General features: G+C 32.2%; 1 protein-coding gene across 1 annotated transcript in view; it reads left to right on the top strand.

Moving 5' to 3' along the window:
- LOC110273140 (uncharacterized) overlaps nt 1-12,997 on the top strand; it is a 16,306-nt gene extending 3,309 nt beyond the window's left edge. The window contains exons 2-6 of the mRNA XM_052262986.1: nt 3,143-3,309; nt 11,809-11,946; nt 12,447-12,539; nt 12,648-12,765; nt 12,864-12,997. Coding sequence (XP_052118946.1) covers nt 3,143-3,309; nt 11,809-11,946; nt 12,447-12,539; nt 12,648-12,765; nt 12,864-12,997 — 650 coding nt within the window. The remainder of the gene's footprint in view (nt 1-3,142; nt 3,310-11,808; nt 11,947-12,446; nt 12,540-12,647; nt 12,766-12,863) is intronic.
- Nucleotides 12,998-21,731: the final 8,734 nt, after the last annotated feature.

The following is a 21,731-nucleotide window of genomic DNA, read 5'->3' as shown; positions in this document are numbered from 1 at the left end:
TTGATCTTTTATTAACTTAACATTGGGGTAATTTTGTCCCCTTATTTATTTATTTATATTATATATTTTTTTCTTTTCTCTTTTTTTTTTTTCTTTTCTTTTTTTTTAGAGACATAAAAACTAAAATAACATATCAATGCATATGAAAATTTTTTTTTAATTTTCTATTTTACATGAGTAAATACCCAAATTTCCCAATATTCAGAATTAGAAACATGATACATTCCCTTATTAACCCTTGTTCCCACAGTTTCTCCACACTTAGTTGATGCACAACCTCTATCTTAAGCTAACCAAAGATTCAATTGGGATATTTAATTTATTTTTCTGCTTAAGGCTAGTGATGTGGTTATAGAACAGAAGGGGATTAAAAAGCTCAAAGTGGCTAACAAGTGTGACATAAAAGGGTAGGCTTATTTGGGATAAGTGAGCTAAAACAAATAATGGCCTTAATCATATGCAAGCATGTAAATACACTAAATAATGGACATATAGAATGAAACAAAGTAAAGATTACAGTTATAGAGAAGAAAACACACAAGAATAAAATATTTATGGTTAAACAATGTAACCATGTAAATAAGCTCAAATCTCACAGGTTGTGTGTTCTAGCTTTTAACTATGTCCCAAATACAACTTCAAACAAATTTAACACATAGAAAATTTTAATTTTCAATTTAAATTAGTGAAATATTATAAAATAAAGCCTTGAAAAGAAATTTATTACTTCAACCAAGTGGTAAAATATACAATCAAACATGCAAATGCAATAACTAACAAGGAAAATAAACCATTGGTGTTGAGATAGAAGAGTAACTAACCCATGGAGATCGGTATCGACCTCCCCACACTTAAAGATTGCACCGTCCTCGATGCATGCTAAGACGTGCAGGTGGACGGGTTGCTTCAACTGATGCTTTTCTCCAAAGATTGAGCAGATGAACTTGTTTGTCTCCCCAGTAAGAAGCTTTTCCTCTCCCTTTGTGGTGGTCATCCTGAAAGAAGAGTAAAAAGAAGAAAAAGTAACCCAGAAATAAAAATAAGAATATAAATAAAGTCTGGGTGGGTTAATGCCAAATAATGGGGGTCTCAATTACATGCTAGCTACAACATGCAAGTGAGAAAATAGTAGAGACACATGGCATATCAATAATGTAAAAATTTGCAAAAATGAGAGAAAAGAGTGTGGGTAAGGAGAGATAATATAAATTCATGTCAATGCAAAAGTGATCCAGGTATAAAAGATTGACATTGATATAAATAATATTACCTAACCAGAATAAAACAAGTCACTAAGCACTCAAAATAATTCAAGAGAAGATGCAACAGTTAAATAAGAAAATTCAACCCCAAAGGAAAAATAATGAATTTAGAAAAGAAGGAAAAATATACACTAAATTAAAATGCAATGAATGGAATATGCAAATAAATAAAATGAAAGATAAGAAGAATGAGAAGGGAAAGAAGTGAGTAAGAAAGGAGGGAGGGAAAAATTAGGATTGGGAAAGAAAAGATAAGATATTTGGCAAATTAGGATAAGCTGTGCGGCACAAGTGACGCGGACGTGTGGGGCACGCGGTCGCGTGACTTGCGTTTGAAGTTAATCGACGCGATCGCGTCGGTCACGCGGTCGCGTGAAATGTTTTATGCTACTGGCGCGAGGGCATCCTCGCGCTCGCACAACTCTCTGTTCAGAATCTTATTTTGCCAAATTTTGGGTGACGCGATCGCGTGGTCATCGCGATCGTGTGAGTGGCCAATATGGGGATATGATGCGAACGCGTGAGCCATGCGTCCGCGTGATAAGGTTGTGCTTTCAGCACCAATCCAACACCACTCTAGCATAACTTTTGGCTATGCACCCTTTTCACGTCGATTTTCATGGCACGCAACCGCGTGGGTGACGCGGTCGCGTGGGAGGCCAAAGTTCTCACATGACGCGGTCGCGTGGGGTCAAATTATGCTAAAGGCGCGCCTCCAGCCACGCTCTCGCGTGACTCTCTGTTCAATTCTTTTCTACCCAATGCACTAGTGACGCGGACGCGTCAGCGCGTCGCGTGCGTGCTATTTTTTTTATGCAGTATACAGAATGCAAAATGCAATGAATGTCATGCAAAAATTGTAGGTTCAATAAAAATTCAAAAACAGACTAAAATTAAAACTAAAAAGAGAACGATCATACCATGGTGGGTTGTCTCCCACCCAGCACTTTTAGTTAAAGTCCTTAAGTTGGACATTTGGTGAGCTCCCTGTTATGGTGGCTTGTGCTTGAACTCATCCAGGAATCTCCACCAATATTTGTATCTCCAATAACCTCCAGGGTCCCAAACTAAGCATGTAAAGCCCTTAAGAAGCTTCAAACAGATTCTTAGGCTCCCGGGGTGACAAATGTCAGAGTAGATTCCAGGATCCCAAATCTTGCTTTTACACCCATTTTTGTCGGGATCTGTATTTTTCCAACTGGGTGATAAGTAATTTGAATTCTCACTGCAGTGACCAAACAGCTTCCGAGATCCTTTTAATTGAGCTTGATACCAATCCTTGCACCTCAAATTGAAGTGTGAAACCTCATTAAATCTTGCATACCATCTCTGAGTGCGAGTCATTTCTCTTTTACTCTTAAAGTCGCAGAGAACTCTAAGCTGGCCATCTGTTTTAAATAAACCGTATTCAAGTGGAAAAATAAATATAAGAGTTAAGGATTTTACCCACTTGAAGTCTGTGTTGGTTGGTAGTGGCCTTGGGATCGGTGTTTTTAGTGGTTCTGCAAGCTCTACTCCCTTGAGTTCTTCAGTGAATTCCTCCACTTCTTTGCTAATTTCTTCAACTTCAACCATGTCTTGATCAAAGTCATTGATATCTTCATCATCACTTGAGTCATAAATAGGAGGTTGAGAGAAGTCGACCTCTGCATCATCTTCATATTCACTTGGGGAAGATTCTTCTGTCTCAAAGAATTCACTTGCGGATGCAAGTTCATTACTCGGAGGACTTGACTGGTGACTATCATCATCAAGGAAATATGCGTCTTGGGTTATTCCGTCCAGTTCTTCATAAGATATCTGCATTGGAGGCTGTGCAACATCCTCTTTAGCATCAATTGTAACATCCTTGACGGAGTTCTCCACAACTCTGAATTCAGGTGGCGGTTCGGCATCTCCTAAATCTTCAACCAACTCTTCTTCTTCTACCATGATAGTTTCCTATATTTGTTCCAGTACGAAGTTATGCTCTATGTTGTCCGCTGGAGCTTCTAGCATTTTCTTTGTGCTGCGTTCTTCATTGGATTCTCCACATAAAGCCATGGAAGTCTGTTGAGGGGCTGAACGTCTGGAAGATAATTGATTTCTTGCTTGATCCAGGTATTTAAGTATGCAATCGTATTCATCCTCGATGATTTTCTTTTCAACTATTTCTTCACCTTCAAGTACAAAATCCTCCTTGATGGCTTCTCTTCTATGATAACTCCCTTCAACTACTCCTTCATCTGCAAAGGTCTCTACTAACTTTACCTTTAGTGCCTCCTCTAGCTCCTTATGAAGTATGGATTCGCGAAGATGATCCTTTCTCTCTTGTTCCATGTCAATAGTATCATTGGAATCATGTCGCTCTTGGGTTGATGGATGTGGGTGCTCTTCCATGGATGGTGGTGATGGGATGGGTGGATCATTATGTGGTTGAGATGGAAGTGCAGTGGAGCTTGAGGGTTGAATATCGGGTGTAGAGGGTTGGCCCAAGCGAGACATAAGTGCTTGAAGAGTAGAGGTGAGACTAGTGATATAGGCAAGTTTGCTTTCCATGGAGGTTTGGGGTGGATAAGGATAATGTGGTAGTGAATGGTAAACAGAAGCTTGTGAGTGTGGTGGTTTGAAGTTGTGACGAGAGGATGGTCTCTGAGCACAGGGTGGGGCTTATTGGTAATTACAAGGCGGTCCACCAAATCTATTAGTTGGGCATGCATTGTAAAATAGTCTTTGTCCATGATATCTAGGAGGATGTTGTTGCCTAAAGGGTTGATCGGATCTTTGTGGCTCCATCCATCTTTGATTGCTTAGACCTTGATGCATAGTCCTGTTATAGCTTCCACTCCTTGCAATAAAATTAGAACTAAACTCAAAGCGAGAGGGGTGAGAATTCATAGTAGTTATCAGAAATAAGGGGAAATAAGAAACAAATAAACAAGTAAAAGAAAAATATTTTTTTTAGAATATTTACAATAACCAATAATAAGGCACACGTTTGCAATTCCCCGGCAACGGCGCCATTTTGAAGAACTGAAGATTGATGGTTTAGAAGTTATAGTAAACTCTCGTTGTAAGTATAGTTACTAAACCAAGCAATCAACCTTTCTTACAAACATTTTGGTTGTCACAAGTAACAAACCCCTAAAAATAATTAACCGAAGTATTCAAACCTCGGGTCGTCTTCTCAAGGAATTGCAGGGAGGTATGTTCTTATTATTGGCTATAAAAAAAGTAAAATTGAGGGTTTTGGAAATAAGGAAGAAGTATGACAAGTAATTCAAATGACAATTAAAATAAATAAATAACTATAAAATAAAATCTTGGCAAGATATGAAATTTCGGAAGTCCTGTCCTAGTTACTCCTATAAGAATGGAAGTTAATCTCACTTAGTTAACCTTTGCGTAAGCAAGGGAAAGTCAAGTGAACCAATTGGTTAGATTTCCCAAGTCCTAGCCAATTCCTAAGGAAAGACTAGAGTTAGTGGAATTCCAGTTAATTAGCCGACATAACAATCAATCATGAGTAGTTGGTAACTCAAGAGCTTCCAGTTAATCAATTAAAGCCAATAATAAAAAAGCCAAATGAAAAGTCATAAATCTGGAGCAATCAAACTACGTTTAAACATAAATTTAAGTCCTAACATGGAAAGATTCATAAATCATAAAATCAATCCTAACATGAAAAGTTCATAAGCCAATTGGGCAACACAAATCAGATACAAATGAAAGCATCAGAGTAAATGAAAGTAAAAGAGAAACATAAATTATTGAACCTGGTATGAAGAAACAATCTTAATCCTAATAGAAATCCTAATCCTAAATCCTAAGAGAGAGGAGAGAACCTCTCTCTCTAAAAACTACATCTAAAACCTAAAATTGTGAATTATGAAAGCCTCTTGAGTCTCTGCATGTTCCCTGACTTTAATCTGTATTTCTGGGCTGAAAACTGGGTTGAAATGCGGCCCAGAATCTCTGCTAGCGACATTTGTAATTCTGCAGATTGTGTACGTCACGCGTCTGCATCGTCCACGCGGTCTCGTCATTCATCATTTTTTGTACCACGCGTGCGCGTCGTCCACGCATTCGCGTCGTTCGTGCAACTTCCAATCCGCGCGGTCGCGTCAGGCACGTGAACGCGTCACTTTGATTTCTTCCATTTCGCGCGGTCGCGTGAGCCATGCGAGCGCGTGACTTCTCGCTGGTCATCTCCTCAATTCCTTGTGTTTCTACCATTTTTGCACGCTTCCTCTTCATTCTCTAAGTCATTCCTGCCCTATGAAGCCTGAAACACTTAACACACAGATCAAGGCATCGAATGGTAATAAGAGAGGATTAAGATTAGCTAAATTAAGACCAAAGAAGCATGTTTTCAATCACAGAACTAAACTAGGAAGGAATTGTAAAATCATACAAATTATATGAATAAGTGGGTGAAAAGCTTGATAAAACTACTCAATTAAATACAATATAAACCATAAAATAGTGGTTTATCAGTCCCTTTCATGAATTGATTCAAATATGGCTCCAAGGGGTCTGAAATGGGCCAAAATGACTCCCAAATCGCGAGTACGTGCCAATTTTAATGAGGCACACGACCAGACTTGTGCGTGCGCACAGGTGGGTGCACGTGCACCGGTCTGAATCCCTTCCTCCTTTGTTTCTTTGCGAAATTTCCACTTTTGTATGCTTTTCTTTCATTTTTTCGAGCCATCCTTGCTTCTTAAATCTAAAGAACTTAAACAAATATATAAAGGCATCGAATGGAACTAAAGTGAACTTAATTTAACAATTTTTAAAGGTCTAAAAAACATGTTTCAATCAATTAAGTACAATTAAGTGAAAATTCACAAAAGCATGCATTTACAAAAAATATGTGTAAGTTAAGTTGGTAAATCACACTTTTTTCAATCAAAAAATCACATAAAATATGGATTTATCAATGACTCAGATGGAGATGGAGCAACAACTGCAGAATCCCTATAATTCGAGGTCGGGGCCATATGAAAGGTTGTTCCACTAGAGCATGTGCCTGCAAACATAATTAAACAATTCCCAGTTTTCATAGTTTAAACAATTGCAGGTATCAAACAACCAACACATGTTTTTAAATTCTTTGAAAATTTTGGCAGATTTTCGGCTTTAATTAGCGACTTCCACCAAATGTAATTTTTAACTTTCACAAACTAAATATAATTTTAAAAAATTATAACAAAATGTCAGCAAAATTTTTCTGTAGTTCAAAGAACTCCACCACAAAAATTTCTCAGTTTTCATAACTTAAACAGTTGCAATCATATATTAAAGCAAAGAAACATTCAACCAAACATAAAATTCTAGCCCTTCTAATGCGCATTTTTTTATTACTTTGCAATTTTTTAACAAATAAGAGTTTCGAGAGGGTACCACTAGACAACCTTCTCCGACTTTCGTTCTAAAACTCTATCCTAAAAAATGTAAAATTTAGCAAAAAAACTTTAACAATTTAACTTGTTTAGAGACGAAAAATCAATCTTGGTTCTGCATGAACAATCCACGTGTATAACTAGCACGAATAACCCATGATAATTTCATACAAAGATAAAAAAAATCTTAAAATATAGACAAAATTAATAAAAGTTAAAACTTAATATACAAAATTAATAATCAAAACTAATGAAATTCTTGAAAATAAATGGTAAACCGATAAATCTACATAATTAACTACTTAATGTTAATAAAAAATCCTAATTAACATAACTTCAATCGTAAACTAAATTCAACTTTATTTAATGAAAATCAATAAAAAAACTAATTTATCTACATAATTATCTTATTTGACAAATTTAGAGTGCCTAACCCTATTTAATTTCTAATTAGACTAAAATAATATAACAAATAACTCAATGTAACATAATCACACATTTAATAAAAAATTGAATACAAAATTTAATAAAAATTTAAAGAAAATTCTAAATTTTAATGAAAATTAAAAAATAATTTTCTATATAATTATATTAATTGAAAAATTTAGAGTGTCTAACCCTATTTAATTTTTAATTAGACTAAAATAATATAATAAGAACACAATAAAATATTTAATAAAACTCTATTAAAAAAATTTAAAGAAAACTAATTTATTAACTTAATTTAAAATTTACCTAATCTAAATTTACTTTTAAACACTGATAAATTAAATAAAATTATAACAATACCATAAGTTAGAAAAAAATTCTATAAAAATTAAGATTGAATGAAAATTTACCTACGATGGTGGCAAAATTTGTTTAGGCGCAAAATTTGATGTAAAGTTTTTTTTTTGTGAAAACTAAACAAAATGAAGACAATACTTACCTCTAGTTCGGTGGACCACAACAACGGTGGGTAAAGATGCGAGAGATAGTTTCTGTGTGACTCCCACAGAAACGACGACCACCAAATGAAATGCGATGACAACGAAGGATAACTTGTGACGCCAACAGAGGTGGGCTTCAAAGGAGAGAAGGAGGAAAAAGAAGATAAAAGAGGAGAGGAGAGATTGGATTCGCAGAATAAGGGAAAAGTGGCTCACATTTCAAATTTACTGTCGGATTTATGAGTAAAAGAATCCAATGGTAGTAAGCTGCCAGTAACCAAAACGACGCATTTCATTTTTTAGGGTTGCCATTTAATTTTTTGCTTGTAAATCTAACGGTAATGTTGGCGCCAATAAATTATTCCTTCGTACTAGAACTTGCCGGCGGATTTTTGAGGGGGTTACAAAATTTGACGATAACGTTTTAGCCAGACAAAAATATTCACCAACTTTCATGCAAAATCTGATGATAAATTTGTCGGAACAGTTCCAAGCAGAACTCAATGGTAAATTTGATACTAATCAGCAAATTTCTTGTAGTGTAGATAATTACATCAAAAGAAATTTCTTATATAAGGAGTTTGAAGCCTCTAAAATTGATCACAATACATTCATGCCACTACTCTATGTTCTTCTTCATAGAAATAAATAGTAATAAATTTTTATGTGTAGTTGTTTATCCCAATGGAATCATAAAAAATGATGAGGATAGAGTGATATTTAAGTACAATTCACCTATAATGTTGTGCACTTGCTATTTTATTTTTCTAGATGTGCTAAAGAATGTCATCTTGCACAATATAGTGGCAATAGATTCCAAAAGAGTTAGGAGAGTTGTCTTTATATTCTTATCAACATCAATAGGTAACACAATAATGAACTTGTATTAAGCTTGTGTGTTAAAGTTTAACATATATCTTGATCACTGAATTGAATAAATACATAATTACGTATTAACACATAGAGAGAGAGAGAGAGAGAGAATATACTGAACTAGGAGAAACTGAATTAATTTGGTGCATCTCAAATATTTGTTTATATTATATGGTATTGCAGCGTATATGTTTCACCAGAACTAACACATTCTTATGAAATAAAAAAACATTAATCCTGTGAAAATGAAGAGAAGAGCACAAGAGCAATAAATTGGAATGTGTGAAGTGTATTAAAAGCATGAATGATGAATCTCATCATCTACCAAAGTTACGGTTAGTGTTTTATATACATACATGAATATAAGTATACGAAACTTCTAGATTAAGTTAACTAAATAACTGATAAAATTAACAGGCAAGCTCTTAAAACCTTCACTCTTTCTGAGATGCCATATAAAAAATGAAATGAACATGGCCATACGCATCAGATAACACTTCCTACATCTTAGGTGTCGACTTACAATATTCAAGATAGATCTATAGCTTGAACGCCTCATCATCCGCACAATGCTGAGTGTAACCAACATAATAATTAAAATCAATTATGATTGTTATAGAGGCTCAATATAAGTTTTGAGAAAGCTAAATTTTCATGATTCAGTTTCTATGATTCAATAACCTAGTAATGATGGCACTTGTTTGAACAATTAGAAACTCAACAAGGATCAACATATGAATGTTAAAATGTATATATAGATTATAGAAAGGGAAAGGGCTAGAAAAACTTAGTGATTTAAAGGGTGTTTTCATTTATACTTAACTTCTTAGAGTTATCATAATTTATTAGCTCTATCATACATGCAAGACTATAAAGAAATATAGTTCTGAAGTATTAGAAATAGGATCATGTGGACAAAAAAATAAAAATAGATATTTATTAATAATAACATGAATATTTTACATAATTAGTAGAAATAGATTGGAAAAGAAAAATTGATTGCAAAGTAACTTATAAACTATACCAAACTAGTGAAGACATTCTTAAAAGTTTTGTTTAATACCATCTATTCTTAATATATAAAAGTAGGTACATAGGTTTACTCACATTACTTATAATTTATTTCTCTTTTTCTACTATCACCATGTCAGCACTATTGCTTACTTGGCAAAATTTTAGAATCCACCTTCAAATTTTGTCAAATCAACTTTTATTTTCAAATAAAAAAATACACAAAAAACAACTAAAAAATACAATAAAAACTAACAACTTAACTTTTTTTCAAATCAATCCTTATTTCAAAAACAACAAAAACACAAATTAACATTTACTCAAAAAAGCTTTGAAAACCAAAGAGCTTATTACCTTTCTCATACTTCTCGAAACCCTCTTCCTCTTGGCACCTCTCCATACCAAGATCCTATTTTCTCCACCCTCTTCCGGTCTCATGAGCTATTATTTTTTCTTCAAAACAAATTGTCCATCATGATGTCCATCTCTGGTGGAGCCGCATGGCATAAATTGCAGAAACCAGGGCAAACTCCATTCCTCCTGTTGCAGTTTTTCTGTCGGAGCTCGATTATGGGTCTCAAACCAACGTCACCATTCGGCGCCGCCAACGTAGGAAATTCGTCTCAGATATATTCCCAAAGATTTTTAACTTTGCCGTTTACTCTTCTCATTCTGTTGTTTAATATCATTTTCAATAGCCCTATTTATTTATTATAAATAATAACATTTTAATTGTGAACTCATTGCAAGTAGCACAGGTTTATGTATTCCTCTTTTTTAAACGGTTCTGTCTAACAGTCACAACCAAAATTAGGTTTACCCACATTACTTCTAAGTTATTTCTCTTCTTCTACTAACGTCATGTCAGCACCATTGCTTACTTGGCAAAATTTTAGAATCCATCAATCAAATCTTGCCAAATCTATCTATTTAAGCTGATACTAATTTTCTCCACAATGAGTTTAATCCATCTTTTATTTGCTAATGATGCCACTTTTAATATATGTTTATTGTATTTAATTAGTACTTGATGTTTCAATTGAATAATAATAGATAAGAGTTTTTTGTTTTAATTTTTTTAAATATTTTACTAAATAGTGATTGGTTGATTTTCATCTTTTGCCAAGTCATTAGAATTGCTGATGTGGTATCATTAGCAGAAAAAAGATAGCTTAAACTCATTGTGGAGAAAGTTGGTATCAGCTTTTATATATTACTAGATGTTTTAAAAAAATTAAAACAAAAAACTCTTATCTATTATAATTCAAGTACTAATTAAATGAAATAAACATACATTAAAAGTGTCATAATAATAATTATTATAAAAAATTTCAGTTACAAATATTCAAATTCTACAACTTATACATATTAAGACTCTTACTACTCTTCATTTCTTAATCTCTCATACTAATTGTCAAAAATTTCTTAAATTTAATTTAATATTTTTATAATATATAAAAGCTGATACTAACTTTCTTCACAATGAGTTTAAGCCATCTTTTCTTTGCTAATGATGCCACATCAACAATTCTAATGACTTGGCAAAAGATAAAAATCAACCAATCACTATTTAGTAAAATATTTTAAAAAAATTAAAACAAAAAACTCTTATCTATTATTATTCAATTGAAACGTCAAATACTAATTAAATGTAATAAACATGCATTAAAAGTGTCATAATAATAAGTATTATAAAAAATTTCAGTTACAAATATTCAAATTCTATAACTTATACATATTAAGACTTTTACTACTCTTTATTTCTTAATCTCTCATACTAATTGTAAAAAATTTCTTAAATTTAATTTAAAATTTTTATATATTTTTTATTCTCATTCATTCATTTTTTTAATTATTTACAAACAAAAAATGCAAAAAAAAGACAGTATAGCAATTAATGCAAATCAAAAAATGAAAAAAAATGAAAATACAGTTTTATATAACTCTAATATAAATAATCTATGTCTTTTTAAAAAAAATAAATTCAAAATCTATTTATAATATGTTCTCTAAAATATTTTTAATATAACATTTATTAAAATATATTTATAATATAAGTAACATACCTTTCCGCGCATTGCGCGAGTCTCAATCTAGTTAATTGTAAAACATGTGAGCCTTTATAGGACATGATTGTTCATTGTCTCCAACTTTCCTTAATGTTAAATGTGTTTAAGTGATGAATGGGATGTAGCAAAACTTTTATCTTGTTCCTAGAGAATCAAATCGTTTCGTGCTATGGTTATACATGTTATTAGTTAGATAAACAGATAGATCAACAGTATTAATTGAGCAGGGCACGAAGAGCTAGAAAACTAAATATTTTCTTTCCTCTTTTCTTTCTTTCAGGTCATGAGTGTTAAAGCAATTGGAATTGCTATAAAATTTACATTAGAAGGTGCAAATCAGCTTGTTTACTATCAGACTTGGATCTTTTTTATAGTCGTTGTTTCCTGCATCATTACTCAATTAAATTATCTTAACATGGTTAGTATCACTATTGATTTTGTTTCCTTTAAAACGTGAACATAATTTTTGGGATTTGAAATAAAAACTTAGAGCCACATAGTTTGTATTCCTTTTGTAAGAAATGATATGCTTTTATGTTTAGACTTTCTATTATATGTCATCTGCTTAATTTGAGGAAACACCTCTCTTTGTTGGAGGTGATTATAGTTTTATGGACTAAAGTCCAATTTATTTTTCTTTGATCACCACTTATTTTCATTCTTATATTTCTTTCTGTTCCATGTTCATACTGAAACTTTTAGCTAAAGTCACTTTCTAATTGAAGAAATGATTTGAAAGTTAAGAGCTAATCTAGAAGTTCAATGTGTTACCCTCTAACCTAAATAACATCCATGTCATGCTTAACGTAGACTAATAATTGATGATCTAAAAAGATGGAATTGAATTTTTTATTTCCCATAAGGTGTTTGCATCATTTGCGTGGAGTTATATGGTGACAAACACTTTCATGTTTGCAGGTGTTGAATACATCTAACACTGTGGTTGTGTCTCCAATCTATAATGCCTTGTTCATATCTTTTACAATATTAGCTAGTGCAATCATGTTTAAGGTTGTATTAACTAAAACAAACTGAAAATGTTCCCTAAAAGAATGAGTTATCTCATACATCAAGTGTTTAACTATCTGTCGTAATCTTCTACCCACTTTTTCTTATTAGTACTATTCTGGTCAAAGTATAAGCAGCATTGCATCAGAGCTATGTGGTTTCATCACGGTGTTATCTGGCACAGAAGTATTGCATAGTACAAGAGAGTCAGATCCTCCAGTCTCTACAGGTAATGCCTCATTGTTTCCTATTTTCTTGTAATGTTTCAGTTAAGAAACTTCTGCTTTTTCTAAAAATGATCATTGCCTAATTACCTTTCCTGTACAGATTTGTTTAGTCCGTTGTCTTCGAAAGTAACATGGTATATCCAAGGCAATGGTGAGTCTTGGAAACAGAAGGAAGAAGACGGGTCACCACCTTTTAACTTAATTACGGTTGTACGACAATATCATTTCACATGATATTGGATTATTAAATGGTAGAACTGCAAATTAGAATTACCTAATGCTACCGTTGAGTTAGACACAGCCCCCATACTCCAATGACATTTTTCTTTAGTTTAGTCTACATTAAGATACATAAATGTGGCAGTGTTACTCTGTGACTCCATCTATCTAGTTTTGCAACAAGTTTCAAGAGGCTCCTATCACATTGTTTTGGTAGATAAGTCGTGCTTCCTTTTTTCAGAGGATATTTGTTTCCGTGGCAAAGTGTGAAATGAAAGTTCGTGCACATAATCACCAAAAATTTCTAGTTGGTTTTTCTCCTAGTTTGTAGTTTTTGTTATATTGTTATTATTTTGCATTATTTTTACCCTCTTGTGCTCTTTTTTCAAGTTGTACCCTCTAGTTCTTAGCTGATTTTTGTGTTCATATTCTAGTATTTTTCTGATTGTGGGAGCTAATCCATGTAAATTAATTAGTGTAACTTTAATTATTTAACTAGTTATCATTGAAAACTTATGAATGTCTATATATATTACAATTTTGATTCATCTATGGTTCAACACCATTAAGATTCTAAACAAAAGTAAAGCTACTCACTCAGCCTTTAATTGTTTGATCTGAGTTGAGCTAGGTCTTAGATATAGGTAAATGAACTTGCTTGGCTATCTATACAAGAACATTTATTCAATTATGAAAAATTGTTGTACACAAAAAAAAATATGAAAAATACTTCGAAATATCATCTTAATTAGTATTGATGGCATTTTGAATCTTAGTTTAAATTCTAAAATTGTGGTTTGGATGAAAGTTACTTTGGTTATAAAAGTGATAGTTGTATATCACAAGCATAGTGTGTTATCCGGCCAGGATATTTGTAATTCTGAACTTGAAGAGAAAATGGTTGCCAGAGTTACACTTATTCTACTTTGAATTAATATATGACGAATTTAGTAACGAATTTTTAGTATGTATATAATATTTTTGATAAATGTTACATAAAAATATTCTATATTCTGTCACAAAATGCTTTCAAAGAGTTCTAAATTAAATTAATATATTTAAAATTAATAATTGTTTAAAAAAATACCTTGTTCTCACCCAAAGTTCCTTCGGCAAAGCCATCGAGACCTTAGATAAGACCTAGCCCACCACTTTTTCGGCATTGCAATCAGAGAAAGAGAGCTAGGGGATCAAATATTCCTATATCTACACCATTGTTGGATCAAATATTCCTATATCTACACTATTGTTCCATACATACGTATATTCCTACACAATTGACCAAGCTAAACCATATGCCACCCTCTAATAATGGCTTTAAAATTGGCATACATTCATATTTTAGAAAAAAATTAAAGTAACAATAAAACCAAACTAAATATACTAAAACAAATATTCAATCTATTTTTTTTGTGTGTTTTTCTTGCTTGAGTAGTCTCCTCCTCTTTTCGTAAATTCTCTTTGGTCCAATAAAACACACATATTATGTTATAATTCCTTCATAAAATATTAATTAAAATAGGATAACTACCATGATTAAATAATTCAAAGAGTTTAGAGTAACAAATTAAATAATTTTTAGATTAATGAAGAATCCACGTACGATAGTCAGCTATGTCATGCATACTCTTTCCTCTTAGTTTTTCTCCTCTAGCTATTTTCCCCTGGCGTTCAAAAATTTTTTGAGAACTACTTGTTGATAAGTTCTTATTTTAACATATTTGTTTGAAATCCTTGACCATTGTCTTCCTAATTCTTCATACCCATGGAAACCTTCCCAAAACTATTTTGATATAATGAATGATTAGCAGATTTTATAGGAAAGTCCTTTCTATCTAACCTTTAAACGACAAACCTATATAATACTATTAATTAATACGTACTTGTACTCTTGTAAAGTCCAATGAACTATTTTTTGGATTAAGTTTCTGTTGGCATGTCGATTTTGTTCTCTTGTTGCCCCTGGCATGGCTGATGACGGTAACGTAATATGCATTCGCACTTCCATGTCTTTCGTGGCCGTCATTGCCTCCATCCTACCATGATAATATTACCAGGATGTATTTACATAATTGACAAATAGAGTCTCTATACATCTTTATGGGTAAAAAATAAATAAAGAAATAAAAAAGAGAATGATAATATTTAAAGTAGCCACCCATGATGATGATGATGAGTCCAATAAGGCGGCAGTGGTAATGGTGTTGCATTGACGATGGGGATGGAGAAAGGGCTGTGTTCCAATGGGGTAGCAGGATCCAGTATCATGATGATCATGTTCTCAGGATAACCGTTTTTTATGGTATTAATGTCGGTCATCAGCTTTAAGAAGCACTCTTGCAGCTGTGCTTAAGTCTTTCCGGGGATGCAAGCAGCCACGGTCTCCCAGCGGTTGTGTATAGCATCCTGGAAACAATTGGCGATAACTGACTCAAAATCTTTGTTCTCCTCCCAAGTCCAGACCTAAGGTTGCGGTTGATAATGAAGTGGTTGATGACCACCCACTTCGGCAATCAGCTCTAACGGTGGTTGATAACCCCAAGTGTCAGCAAAAAACTGATCCGTCATGTTGCTTATATCTGTTTGTGACTTGGGTTAATGCTGAGACTGAACCCGAGGTTGAGGCAGAGGCTGGGACCAAGGTTGAGGCAGGGATTCTAGCTGAGGTGGTTGACTAACATAGGCGTCAATAGTACATTGCTCTTCCATGTTCGTTGTATGCGGGTGGAGCTGAGGCTGAGGCTGAGGCTGAGAATGCTTGTAGCTTCTGTCTCCTCCCGGTTCTCCATAGCTTCTGGCAAACACTCATCATCAAGAACCATCTTAAACTGTTTGTTGTCATCCTAAGAATGCAGTGGTTGATTATCCTTCGTGTCCATTATTAAAAGAGCATTTAGTTCCTCTTTCATTCTTGCGTTATCCTTTATATCCATCTTTGAAAGGGTGTCATACCAAAAATGCAGTGGTTGACTATCGTCCAAGGCAAGCAGATCTCCGATTACCTTAGTATCCATTATTAAAAGAGCATCTAGCTCCTCTTCAAAGACTTTCGCCCTAAAAATTTCTCAGTTTTTACAACTTAAACAGTTGCAATCATATATTAAAACAAATAAACATTCAACCAAACATAAAATTCTATCCCTTCTAGTGCGTATTTTCTTATTACTCCGCAATTTTTTAACAAATAAAGGTTTTGAGAGGGCACCACTAGACAACCTTCTCCCACTTTCGTCCTAAAACTATATCCTAAAAAAGGTAAATCAAGCAAAAAATTTTAACAATTTAACTTGTTTAGAAACGAAAAATCAATCTTAGTTCTGCATGAACAACCACGTGTATAACTAGCACGAATAACCCATGATAACTTCATACAAAGATAAAAAAAAAATCTTAAAATAGAGACAAAATTAATAAAAGTTAAAACTTAATATACAAAATTAATAATCAAAACTAATAAAAATCTTGAAAATAAATAGTAAACCGATAAATCAACATAATTAACTACTTAATGTTAATTGAAATCTTAATTAACATAACTTCAATCGTAAACTAAATTCAACTTTATTTAATGAAAATCAATAAAAAAACTAATTTATCTACATAATTATCTTAGTTGACAAATTTAGAGTGCCTAACCCTATTTAATTTCTAATTATACTAAAATAATATAACAAATAACTCAATATAACATAATCACACATTTAATCAAAAATTAAATACAAAATTTAATAAAAATTTTAATAAAATTCTAAATTTTAATAAAAATTAAAAAATAATTTATCTACATAATTATATTAATTGAAAATTTTAGAGTGTCTAACCCTATTTAATTTTTAATTAGACTAAAATAATATAATAAACACACAATGTAACCCTAATCACCATTTAATAAAAACTTTAATAAAACTCTATTAAACAAATTTAAAGAAAACTAATTTATTAACTTAACTTAAAATTTACCTAATCTAACTTTACTTTAAAACCCTGATCACACATGTCAAAATTAAATAAAGTTATAATAATACCTTAAGTTAGAAAAAAAATTCTGTAAAAATTAAGGTTAATGAAAATTTACCTCTGATGGTGACAAAATTTGTTACAGTGTAAATTTTTATGTAAAGTTTTTTTTTTGTGAAAACTAAACAAAATGAAGACAATACTTACCTCTAGTTTGGTGGACCACAACAACGATGGGTAGAGATGCAGGAGACAGTTTCTATGTGACTCCCACAGAAATGACGACCACCAAATAAAGTGCGATGACAACGAAGGATAACTTGTGACGCCAATGGTAACAAGCTGCCAGTAACCAAAACGACGCATTTCATTTTAGGGTTGCCATTGAATTTCTTGCTTATAAATCCAACGATAATGTTAGCACCAATAAATTAGTCCTTCGTACCAGAACTTGCCGGCGGATTTTGGAGGAGGTTACAAAATTTGACGATAACGTTTTAGCCAGACAAAAATATTCACCAACTTTCACGCAAAATCCAACAATAAATTCGTCGGAATAGTTCCACATAGAACTCAACGGTAAATTTGATAGTAATAAGCAAATTTCTTGTAGTGTAGATAATTACATTAAAAGAAATTTCTTATATAAGGAGTTTGAAGCCTCCAAAGCTAACCACAATACATTCATACCACTACTCTCTATTCTTCTTCATAGATATAGATAGTAATAAGTTTTTCTGTGTAGTTGTTTATCCCAATGAGATCATAAGAAATGATGAGGATAAAGTGATATTTAAGTGCAATTCATCTATAATGTTGCGCACTTGCTCTTTTGCTTCTCTAGATGTGCTAAAGAATGTCATCTTATACAATATAGTGGCAATAGGTTCCAAAAGAGTTGGGAGAGTTGTCTATAGATTTTTATCAACATCAATAGGTAACACAACAATAAACTTGTATTAAGCTTGTGTGTTAAGCTTTAACATATATCTTGATCACTGAATTGAATAAATACACAATTACATATTAACATATAGAGAGAGAGAGAGAGAGAGAGAGAGTATACTAAACTAGGAAAAACTGAATTAATTCGGTGCATCTCAAATATTTGTTTATACTATAGGTATTACAGTGTATATATTTCACCAGAACTAACAAATTCTTATGAAATAAAAAATCATTGATCCTGTGAAAATGGAGGAAAGAGCACAAGAGCAATAAATCAGAATGTGTGAAGTGTATTAAAAGTATGAATGATGAATCTCATCATCTACCAAAACTACGGCTAGTGTTTTATATACATACATGAATACATGTATACAAAATTTCTAGATTAAGTTAACTAAATAACTGATAAAGTTAACAAGTAAGCTCTTAAAACCTTCACTCTTTCTGAGACTCCATGTAAAAAATGAAATGAACATGACCATACGCATCAGATAACACTTCCTATATCTTAGGCGCCTGCTTACAATATTCAGGATAGATCTATGGCTTGAACGCCTCATCATCCGTACAATACTGAGTGTAACCAACATAATAATAAAAACCAATTATGATAGTTATAAAGGCTCAATGTAAGTTTTGGGAAAGCTAAATTTTCTTGATTCAATTTCTATGATTCAATAGTCTAGTTATGATGGCACTTGTTTGGACAAGTAAAAACTCAACAAGGATCAACATATGAATGTCAACATGTATATATAGATTATAGAAAGGGCAAGGACTATAGAAAACTTAGTGATTTAAAGGGTGCTTTCAGCTATACTTAAATTCTTAGAGTTATCATAATTTATTAGCTCTATCATACATGCAAGACTATAAAGAAATATAGTTTTGAAGTATTAGAAATAGGATCATGTGGACAAAGAAATAAAAATAGATATTAATAATAAACATAATTAGTAGAAATAGATTGGAAAAGAAAAATTGATTGCAAAGTAACTTATAAACTGTTCCAAACTAGTGAATATATTCTTGAAAGTTTTGTTCAATACCATTAATTGTAAAACATGTGAGTCTTTATAGGACATGATTGTTCATTGTCTCCAACTTTCCTCAATGCTAAATGTGTTTAAGTGATGAATGGCATGTAGCAAAACTTCTATCTTATTCCTAGAGAATCTAATTATTTCGCGCTATGGTTATACATGTTATTAGGTGGATCAGCAAACAGATCAATATTATTAGTTGTGTAGGGTACGAAGAGCTAAAAAATTATATGTTTTCTTTTCTCTTTTCTTTCTTTCAGAGTGATAAAGCAATTGAAATTTCTATAAAACTTACATTAGAAGGTACACATCAGCTTGTCTACTATCAAACATGGATCTTTTTTATAATCGATGTTTTCTGCATCATTACTCAATTAAATTATCTTAACATGGTTAGTTTCACTATTGATTTTGTTTCCTTTAAAACATGAACATAATTTTTGGCATTTGAAAGAAAAACTTAGAGCCACATAATTTGTATTCCTTTTGTAAGAAACGATATGCTTTCATGTTTAGACTTTCTGATATATTTCATCTACTTAATATAAGGAAACACCTCTCTTTGTTGGAGGTGATTATAGTTTTATAGATTACAAGTCCAGTTTATTTTTCTTTGATCATCACTTATTATCATTCTTGCATTTCTTTCTGTTCCAAGTTTATATTGAAGAGTTTAGCTAAAGTAACTTTCCAATTGAAGAAATGATTTAAAAGCTAAGAGCTAATCGAGAAGGTTAACGTGTAACCCTCTAACCCAAATAACATCCATATCATGGTTGACCTAAACTAACAATTGATGATCTAGAAGGCTGGATTTGAAATTTTTATTTCTCATAAGGTGTTTGCATCGTTTGCGTAGAGTTATATGGTAACAAACACTTTCATGTTAGCAAGCATTGGATACATTTAACATTGCAGTTGTGTCTCCAATTTATTATGCCTTGTTCACATCTTTTACAATATTAGCCAATACAATCATGTTTAAGGTTAGTATTCACTAAAACAAAACGAAAATGTACCCAAAAAGAATGAGTTATCTCACACATCAAGTGCTTAATTATCTGTTGTAATCTTCTATCCTCTTTTTCTTATTAGGACTATTCTGGTCAAAGTATAAGCAGCATTGCTTCAGAGCTATATGGTTTTACCATTATGTTATCTGGCATAGTAGTATTGCATAGTACAAGAGAGCCAGATCCTCCAGTCTCTACAGGTAATGCCTCATTGTTTCCTATTTTCTTGTAATGTTTCAGTTAAGAAACTTCTACTGTTTCTGGAAATGATCATTGACTAATTACCCTTCCTGTACAGATTTGTATAGTCCGTTGTTCCCGAAAGTAACATGGTATATCTAAGGCAATGGTTAGTCTTGGAAATAGAAGGAAGAAGACGGGTCACCACCTTTTAACTTAATTACGGTATTACTGCAAGATCATTTCACGTGATACTGGATTATTGAGTGATAGAACTATAAATTAGAATTACCTAATGTTGCTATTAAGTTAGACACAACCCCCATACTCCAATGACGTTTTTCTTTAGTTTATTCGACATCAAGCTGCGTAAATGTGACAATGTTATTCCGTGACTCCATCTATTTGGTTTTGGAACAAGTTTCAAGAGGCTCCTATCACATTGTTTTGGTAGATAACTCGTGCTTCCCTTTTTTGGAGGATGTTTGTTTCCGTGGCAGCTTGTGAAATGAAAGCTCGTGTGCACAATCGCTAAAAATTTCTGGGTGGTTTTTCTCCTATTTTATATTTTTGTTGTATTATTATTATTTTGCATTATTTTTACCCTCTTGTACTCTTTTTTCAAGTTGTACGCCCAGTTCTTAGCTGATTTTTGTGTTCATATTCTGGTGTTTCTTTGATTGTGGGAGCTAATCCATGTAAATTAATTAGTGTAATTTTAATTATTTAACTTGTTATCATTGAAAACTTATGAATGTCTATATATATTATAATTTTGATTCATCTATGGTTCAACACCATTAAGATTCTAAACAAAAGTAAAGCTACTCACTCAGCCTTTAATTGTTTGATCTGAGTTGAGCTAGGTCTTAGAGATAGGTCAATAAACTTACTTAGCCATCTATACAAGAACATTTATTCAATTATGGAAAATTGTTGTACACCAAAAAAATATGAAAAATGCTTCGAAATATCATCTTAATTAGTATTGATAGCATTTTGAATCTTAGTTTAAATTCTAAAATTGTGGTTTGGATGAAAGTTACTTTGGTTATAAAAGTGATAGTTGTATATCACAAGCATAGTGTGTTATCCGGCCATGATATTTCTAATTCTGAACTTGAAGAGAAAATTGTTGCCAGAGTTACACTTATTCTACTTTGAATTAATATATGACTAATTTAGTAACTAATTTTTAGTATGTATATAATATTTTTGATAAAATTTACATAAAAATATTCTATATTCTATCATAAAATGCTTTCAAAGAGTTCTAAATTAAATTAATATATTTTAAATTAATAATTATTTAAAAAAATATATTGTTCCCACGCAAAGTCCCTTCGACAAAGTCATCGAGACCTTAGATAAGACCTAGCCCACCACTCTTTTAGCATTGCCATCAGAGCAAGAGGAATAGGGGATTAAATATTCCTATATCTATCCTATTATTCCATATATACGTATATTCCTACACCATTGACCAAGCTAAACCATATGCTACCCTCAAATAATGCCTTTAAAATTGGCATGCATTCATATTTCAGAAAAAAAATTAAGGTAATAATTAAATCAAACTAAATATACTAAAATAAATATTCAATCTAT

The sequence above is a fragment of the Arachis duranensis genome, chromosome 6 (assembly GCF_000817695.3).
Source record: "Arachis duranensis cultivar V14167 chromosome 6, aradu.V14167.gnm2.J7QH, whole genome shotgun sequence".
NCBI classification, from domain to species: Eukaryota; Viridiplantae; Streptophyta; class Magnoliopsida; order Fabales; family Fabaceae; genus Arachis; species Arachis duranensis.
The sequence above is the reverse complement of the archived record's forward strand: the minus strand, read 5'-3'. Positions and strand labels throughout refer to the sequence as shown.